The sequence below is a fragment of the Trypanosoma equiperdum genome, assembly GCF_001457755.1.
Source record: "Trypanosoma equiperdum strain OVI genome assembly, contig: ctg_1174, whole genome shotgun sequence".
In the NCBI taxonomy this organism is placed as follows: domain Eukaryota; phylum Euglenozoa; class Kinetoplastea; order Trypanosomatida; family Trypanosomatidae; genus Trypanosoma; species Trypanosoma equiperdum.
In genome coordinates this window covers 30,111-37,810 of record NW_027123143.1, presented here as the reverse complement: position 1 = coordinate 37,810, position 7,700 = coordinate 30,111, and the positions used below count along the sequence as shown (strand labels likewise).

Genomic DNA, 7,700 nt, shown 5'->3' with positions numbered 1-7,700 from the left:
GGTGGTGGTGGTGGTGGCTTCAGAGGTGGCAGAGGTAACGGGGGAAGGGACAGCGGTCGAATGGGGCGAGGTGAGGAGCGTGGATTTGGGGGGCAATACCGCCGCTAGGAGGCTTAAATTAAGATATGTAGAAGCGGAAAGCAAGCGACGGTGTTATCCGTTTACGGTGGGTCGGGGTATGTGCAGCTAACATTTTCCACTTTGCTTAGTTTCATTCGTTTTCCCCCTCTTCCTCTTCCTCCTCCTCCTCCCAAAAATCTCTTGTATTCTTTTTGTATTCTTTTTGTGTTATTTTGTGCAAGTACTTTGTTCGTGCCTCGGTGGCGCTCACAGATTTTTTTGTTCGCCGTTGTTGTTTAGGTCATGTGTAGTTCAGAAAATCTGAGGACTGATTTTCCCTTAGTTGAAGGAGGCATCCCTCTTCTGTGTCCTTGTTTTTTAAAACACACCCGTTTCCTCAACTGCTTCCATCAACATTTTTTTTGCACGCTATATGTGATGAAATGTGAAGCCGTGGTGGCTGGGGAAGCAAATGCTCACATCATGCGCTTTGTGCATGTTCCCGCTACGGTTCTCGCTACTGCATGTTGATGCACCGGAAAAAAAAAAAGAAAAGAGAGACAGTGCTCAGTAAAACATCGCTTTTCAAAAGCAATGAATAAATAAGGGTAAGAAAAAGAGTCACTGTGAAATTTGATAATATCATTCAGAAGAGAGCGCAGAATTTGTGGAGCAATTCAACTGTGATCTCTTTTCCCTATGCGGTGCAAGTAGAATGATAAGGGGTCTGAGGGTGGGTACAGGGGGACGGTGGGAGAGTAAGGAAAGAAGCAACGACGGTGATAGACGAAACAAATGCGTGTGTGGTATATTTATTGTTATTTTTTTCGTTGTCATTTCTTTTTCCTCACACTCTTTCATCTTTTTTTTTTGAACGTGCTCTGCAGTATGTTGCCTTAATTCATAACGGTATTGGACGCTGCTCCCACAGGACTATCATTTCTCCTCCCTCTTGTGTGCTAATTTTAGGGTTTGTGCCATATTACTGCTCTCAAGGTCCGGTGAACTTTGTTTTCGTGCATTTATTTGTACTTTCTTTTTAACTTAAAAAGTTGGGAAAGACTTACATATGCGAACAACCACGCATGGTTCACTGTATTGGAGACAACTGGCTTTTCTCCCAGGCCATTTAAACACTCGTCTCGCATCACATGGCAGTTGCGGGACTGGGAGTACGCGTAACTACAGTTTTATTATGGGCTCCCACCGCATTATTGGAGGAGATATGATCACTTCTGCGGCGTTTGTTACCCCCACATTTTCCACACGATGCCGCTTACATTCTGCAGTCGGTGGGGGCACTAATACAGATTTACATCAGCACTGCGAGCAACATAGTTTTGAAGGTGGCGCCTCAGTTGGAACCAAACCTACCAACTCCGCTTCTGCAAAGTCGACGGAACAGGAGGAGGCTGTAAATAACCTGCTGGAGGAGGTTCAAGCACTGTTGAGCAGGCCCGTACCAATCGGATCACTCTTCCGTGCACTGTCGGCTGACAGCAAGAAAACGCTGGTGAAGAACAAGGTTCCACTTGAGCAGCTTCTGTTGCAGTATCCACGAAACTTTGCTTTGTATCAGCAGGGGGCGTTGCGCAACCGTACGATCTTTTGCTCACCACCGCATTTGGTACCGGCGAATGCGAGGCCGATGGTGCTCGAAAACACTTCTCATATTTCCGCTTCTACTTATGCTGCAGGTGTAAGGTCGTCGTCTTCTCCCTCATCTCCTGAGGCGCCAGCGTCGAGTCCCTTGAAACCGGATGACATCAATGCTCGCGTTCTTCAACATGACCCACTTTCAGAAAAGCAGCAACGTTTAAACACCGTGCTTCAGTACATCCCTAACGAATGGTCTCCCTTTACAGAACTGGGCATTCCGGAGGAGGTGCGCGTCCGATGCATGGGAAAACCCGGGTTGAAGGCAATGCAATTCTTTGAGAGGTATCCGCAATACTTTGAGGTGCGGCAGCAGGGTCGCGGTGAGCATACTTTTCATGTTCGTCGTTCAATGGCTTTGCAGCGGTCGCAGGAGCCACAGCACACCCAGTGACGTTATAGTGGGCTTTTCTACTTCAAAGGGAATACAGTGAAATTGCGTTTTACTATGCCTTGTACGCGCTCCTTTGCTCTAAGATGTTTCTGGGGGACGGAAGGGGTGGGTATGATGTTGTAGAGGAGGGGGGGGTCCTTTGATGAATGGAGAAGTAATGGGACGAATAGCAGGGAAGCACGGCACATAAACAGGGAAACATTGAAAGCGGAGGCGACACGTGTGAAAATAGTTTGTAATTTCATGTTCCTTCAACAACAAAAATTAATGTGGCGCAACAAATCGGTTTTTCACCTGATTCATTCGTTCATCCTTTGAGTTTGTCAGAGGTTCGATATCGTCTGATTCACATCGCCGATATAGGGACTCAAGTGAGCTTTTTTTAGAGGGATAAAAGCGAGGCGAACTGCGGGAGGAGGATTAATTAAATTTATTTTCATGTTTCTCGGGTATTTATTTGCAGTTCTACATCTTACATTTGATTCATGTTGCGACTACATGTTCTCACAGGAGGGTATCTGAAAGGATGATACTTCGCATATCTTTTTGCTTACTATATGTAGTATATATGTGAGTGAATTTGTGTGTTCTCTCAACTTTCTCGTGGAATATCCGTTTGCGTTTTCTATTTTTTCCTCGTTGTCGTTCTGACTCACGCCTACACCAGAGGTGAGTAAGGACGTAGACGGTTTCTGCAGAGTACGAAGGCATTATTGAATTGTATGAAGCGGGAAAAGCGACAAAAGGGAAAGGGGACTCAGTCCAAAGCGGAAGAAAAGCAACCGGAGGAGCGACCTCTCTTTGAGTTTTGGTGGACTCATCGAACCCTGACAGTCGAACTAAAAAGTGCACTCTCAAACCCATATGTAGAGGGTGTGATTCAGTCTTGTAAAGATGAAGTGAAAGCAAGGGCACGGGTTGTTGTGGATACGACAACATCCCCACGTGCCAAGCGGAATGCTGAGGGGTGGAAATCAACAATGACATTGGCATGGCACAAAAAACTTGTGGAGGCACGCAATCAACTACTGTCTGCCTTCACTGAAGCACAGGGGAAGTGTGAGAAGGATAAGGTTGAAGGGAGTCCGGAAAAGCAGGCTTCCGTAGTCGCTGTGAGTAGGAGAGAAACAATTGCCCTTCATCAAAAGGCCCTCCATATCGTGCTTGACGTTATTTTTCTTGAGTGGAAGACACACTTCGATGCCGCTGGCGGCGGAGATGAAACAGCAAACCGGTTCAGTGCCCTCGTGGACTGCCTTCTTGAAGGAATTGCCTTCACGCACGTTAACCATTGGATTTGTGCCTCTTCTTCAGGTGAGCACGCCTTGAGTCAAGATGACTTACTTGGAGCTCTCGGTCACTATCTCCAAAATCATTTAAAAATAACTTTTGTTGAACAGATACAATTGTTACCGAAGTTCGTACAGCGAATGTGGGAGCTGTTTCATGTGGAGCTTTTGGAATTGGAAGAGACGATGCTGCGGTCGTGCGGGACACACGCAGTATCGGGAGCCGAGGGAGAAACCGGTGATGCTGTGAAGGACTTCGAGGTGCGCTCCTTCGTTTCCAATGTGGCCAAAGTGCTCAGGAAGTTGTATGTTGAGACGTCCGCCAGGAAATCTACAAAAGATCTTAACAACAACGAGGGCAACGGTTATGTTGTTGTCGCAACCTCTTCAATGGCCGGTGCCATGGTGCAATCCCTTGGGAGGTGGCTTCCCGTGTGCGGAGATTTTCTCCATTCCATGCTTACGTGCTTTAACGCCCTCAAGAGTGAAGGTTCTGCTGGTGGTGATTCTCACGGGGTCAGCGCACATAAATGTATCGATGGGGATAAGGACAGCAAGGGCACCGAGTGTCCCAAAACTGAGGGTATGCTCCCTGCAGCAGAAGCCCGTGGTTTGCTCAGAGGTTTACAGCAGGAAGTTCAACGAGTGTTTGTTCTTCTTGAACAGCTTGACGAGTTTACACCGTGGCCCGTGTTACTTGCAGACATTGCGTCCCGCACATTTCATGCCGCACGAGAACGGGTGCAACCCACCGACAGCGAAGAATGTAGGGATAACGCGAACATTACGAAGGGTTTTAGGGAGCATACCGCTATGAGAGCGTTTCTCTCGTGGCATAGCAGAGCAGTCGCGACGCCTCTGCTGTCATCATCGAATGCCATGGTAAGCAGAGGGACACCGTTAACCCTTGTTGAAGCATGTAGCAAGGCACTAAATGGCATCATTTCCTCTGCTCTTGATAAGACAAGTGTGCCAAGCGATATACACAAGAGAGCGTTGCGTGTACTTCTTGTTCACAGGCCTCTTGCGACATTGCAGCATCTGATTAAGTCATTGTGTGCGACAGGGGCTGAAGCGGATAGGTGTGACTTTGAGGCCATCATTACCGATCGGGGCATGTCTAGTGCATCACGTTCTACAGCGTTTAGTGAGGCAACCCTCGATGCGGATGATGTGGCCTTCATGTTTTTCCCTAAATTCTTTGCTGTCGCCAACTTCATTGAAAGCTCTTTGGCAAGTTTGTGCGAAGATGTGAAGTCGGTTCTGAACTCCACAGCGGCTGGAAAAGATAGCTGTGTCGCTGATCATACCGTCAATACTTCGCAATTTGTTGAAAGACTTTTTGCAGCCGCCCTCGAGGAATCCATAATTACAAGTGGAACTGGAAGCTGTAGTGTAGCTGTGAGCGAGTGGCTCATGTTCTTAGGGTTTGTGGCAAGTGACTCACCACTCTTTGAAAAAACGACGATTCAGCATGTTCGACTGGCTGCTCGCCGTTTCTTTGCGCCTGGTCTGCCCATGATGTCGTGTCTTCATCGTCTCATAAGGCAGCGACACCAGTACGGGCTCGTCGCCTTCTTTCTTCCTCCGCTAAGGGCTATTGGAGTGGATCACAGTACTGCAAAAGACGCTGAGCACGTGGCTTGTGCCCTGCGGTACCCGCGCTGTGCTGAGGTCGCGTATCTGGAGGAGTTGCCGCGTGGATACTATAGCCGTCAACCGCAGCGGCTCGCTTTAAATGCGAAAAACGATGCCCTGCAGTTCTTCCACAACATTCTTATGACCCCGGGATCAGTAAAGAAGGAGAGGGATGGTGATGACAAAATGTCAAAAAGCGGAGGAGAGAAGGAGAAGGAGGTTGATGTGGTCCGGCGGCTCTTCGTTGAAATTGTTGCACACATTGGAGAGTTGGTGATGGCGCGGTTGCGAGGTGTAGGCGAAGCGCGTCTTCTTGGGCCAACTGGTGCGGGGTGTGTTGTCGTCGATGCGATGACAGCTTTTTTCATGGGTGTGATGCGTCTATGCAATACAGTAACCTACTGGGATGTGTCAAGACGTCAGCAAGTACAAAAAGCCATCGTGGAAAAACTACTCTCTAGGGCTAATGTGGCTCGGGAAGGACCAGTTTTGCCACGGCTCGCACTAGCAGTCCTCTTACAGGGCAACGTGGCGTACGATGAGGAAGTTAAGCCACATATTCCTCATGCTTGGTGTGATTACTTGTGCAGTATGGAGTTAGAGGATATTGACTCACGTGCGAACGTGTGTGCAATGAATTTATTGAGGTTGTGCAACCGAAATTATATGAAGAGTATTCCAACGAAAACGCTTTTAGCATGCCGCGCCATGCTAGAACAACCCACAACGAAAGAGAAAGACATATCAACACAGGAGAAATTGGACACGGGTATATCGGCATCTGTCAAACACGATTTCGATGCGCTTCGCCAAAGGGCAGCTAACAACGCACCGGCAGACGTCCAGCAGCAGGCGGGGCCCGTTCCCACTGACTCAATGGTAGAAGAGAAAAAGGAGGTTGCTAACACGACTACTGATACTTCGAGCGCTACTTTGAAGGTGCAGGAAGAATCGACAGTTTCCCCAACTACGGGTGCACAAGCAGAAGCCCCAATTGCAGTAACGGGTAGTGCAATCAATAAGGGCTCTGAAGCCCCTGCTTCAGGTGACGACAAGCTGCTGAATGCGGTTGTAAAACCCTATATGGATGCAGTGATCACTGTGTTTGTAATGCGCGCGCGAACTTCTGTAGCAGATGCCGTGCTGACCGGAATTGCAGTGAAGAAGTGGCTGATATCATGCGCTGGTAATCTTGAATCTCGTGCACTATTGAATGCCGTGCGTCGTATCGTTTTGCAGGCGAACGCAAAAGTTTTACACGCCACGAAAATGGAGTGCACTGCCCTCGCGGCATTCCTGGGCGTTTTGGTGGATGAAATTGTTTTGCCCTATAGGTTGAATCCCTGTCGTGCTGTCCCTCCTCATGGGGATCAGCAAAAGCAACCACCAACGACTGCAGAGGCGAACGTGCCTGCAAGAACCGAGGGTACTCAAAACAACTGGATCCATGATGTGCTTCCTGCTTCAGGAAAGGATGCTGCCGCACTTCTCCAAACACTTATTATGGATACGACGCGGAACATTGCTCGGTTTCTCGGTGAGAATACTTCTCTCGGTGATTGGAAGGCTTACACTCTAACTTTTCACATGCGGCGTGTTGTTGGGCTCGTCAGGCGAAACAAGGAACTGTTCCTGGACGCTGTGAAGAAACGTCAGCAAACGCTCGGGATAATTCTGTCAACGGATAGCACTCATCCTGTCAATCTGTTAGCATCTGTGGAATGTCCACTTCTAGAGAGGATGACAGGGCCTGCGGTGAGTGCTGAGCAGTTGTTCATGGTTTCACCAGACCCCAAAACGTCCGTGGCAGCACGAACCGAGACGCAAGGTTCAGCAGGTGTTGATGGTCGTACTACGGGTTCATCTAAGCGAAAACGAGATCGTGAGAACGATCATGAGGCTGATAGTAATCACGACCACCGGCATGGTCGCTTGCGTCGACGTGGTGGAGACCGGGCCCGCGACCGGGATCGTTCTCGTGAGCGTGACAATGACCGTGGGGCGGCTCGCGATTATGACCGTGATCGTGAGGTCAGCCGTGGCCGTGAACGGGATCGTGATGCTAACCGCGACCGGGATCGGCATTGGGAATGGGATTTTGATCGAGATGAACAGGATGATGAGCATCATGGACATAACCGCAGGTACCGAAGATGGAGAAAACGTGACAGAGGCCAATGAGATTTATTGTTTGAGCAGTTTTTCTTTTTTGTACTTCCTCAAACATTACCTTGTTTACACGAAGTGTGCATTTGAACACGCTGCTGCCCCCGTAAGTACCATGTACCCCACAGTTCGTGTTGTGGGTAATGGGGACAACGCTCTGCGTTTGTGCTACTTCAAGGAACGGGAGAGGTACTAAAGGAGTGTTTAAATAGCTTTTAATTGGTTTCTATCGTTGTGCCACTTAACCAACAATTCGGTTCGAATGAGGGAGGGGGGAGGGAAATATTGCGGAGAAGTTTGTTCTTTGTCCGAATATGAGAAACAAACAGTTTTGAACTGTTTTGAATTTTTATCTTTAAACTTCTTCTTCTAACTTACTAATCGCTCTCGTTGCACCTACACAACCAAACAAACTACAAATATTCGAGAGTGTCTAGCCCGTCAACGAAAGAAATCAAAGATAAAAAGATACCTGAAGGTTGTAGAATTATCCTAAA

The 7,700-nt window shown here is 48.3% G+C and overlaps 3 protein-coding genes across 3 annotated transcripts in view; all 3 read left to right on the top strand.

The window, feature by feature from the left end:
• The window catches only part of TEOVI_000542000 (mitochondrial RNA binding complex 1 subunit), a gene marked incomplete at both ends in the record, with an annotated part of 969 nt that extends 779 nt beyond the window's left edge, over nucleotides 1-190 (top strand). The window contains one exon of the mRNA XM_067220521.1: nucleotides 2-190. Within this exon, the coding sequence (XP_067076622.1) occupies nucleotides 2-190 (189 nt within the window). The remainder of the gene's footprint in view (nucleotide 1) is intronic.
• Nucleotides 191-1,129: 939 nt separating this feature from the next.
• TEOVI_000541900 (uncharacterized protein) lies at nucleotides 1,130-2,110 on the top strand (the record flags this gene model as incomplete). Its single annotated transcript, XM_067220520.1, has 1 exon — nucleotides 1,130-2,110. The coding sequence occupies one exon, from the start codon at nucleotides 1,130-1,132 to the stop codon at nucleotides 2,108-2,110; it is 981 nt and encodes a 326-aa protein (XP_067076621.1).
• A 722-nt stretch (nucleotides 2,111-2,832) lies between these two features.
• Nucleotides 2,833-7,218, top strand: TEOVI_000541800 (uncharacterized protein; the record flags this gene model as incomplete). Its single annotated transcript, XM_067220519.1, has 1 exon — nucleotides 2,833-7,218. The coding sequence occupies one exon, from the start codon at nucleotides 2,833-2,835 to the stop codon at nucleotides 7,216-7,218; it is 4,386 nt and encodes a 1,461-aa protein (XP_067076620.1).
• Nucleotides 7,219-7,700: the final 482 nt, after the last annotated feature.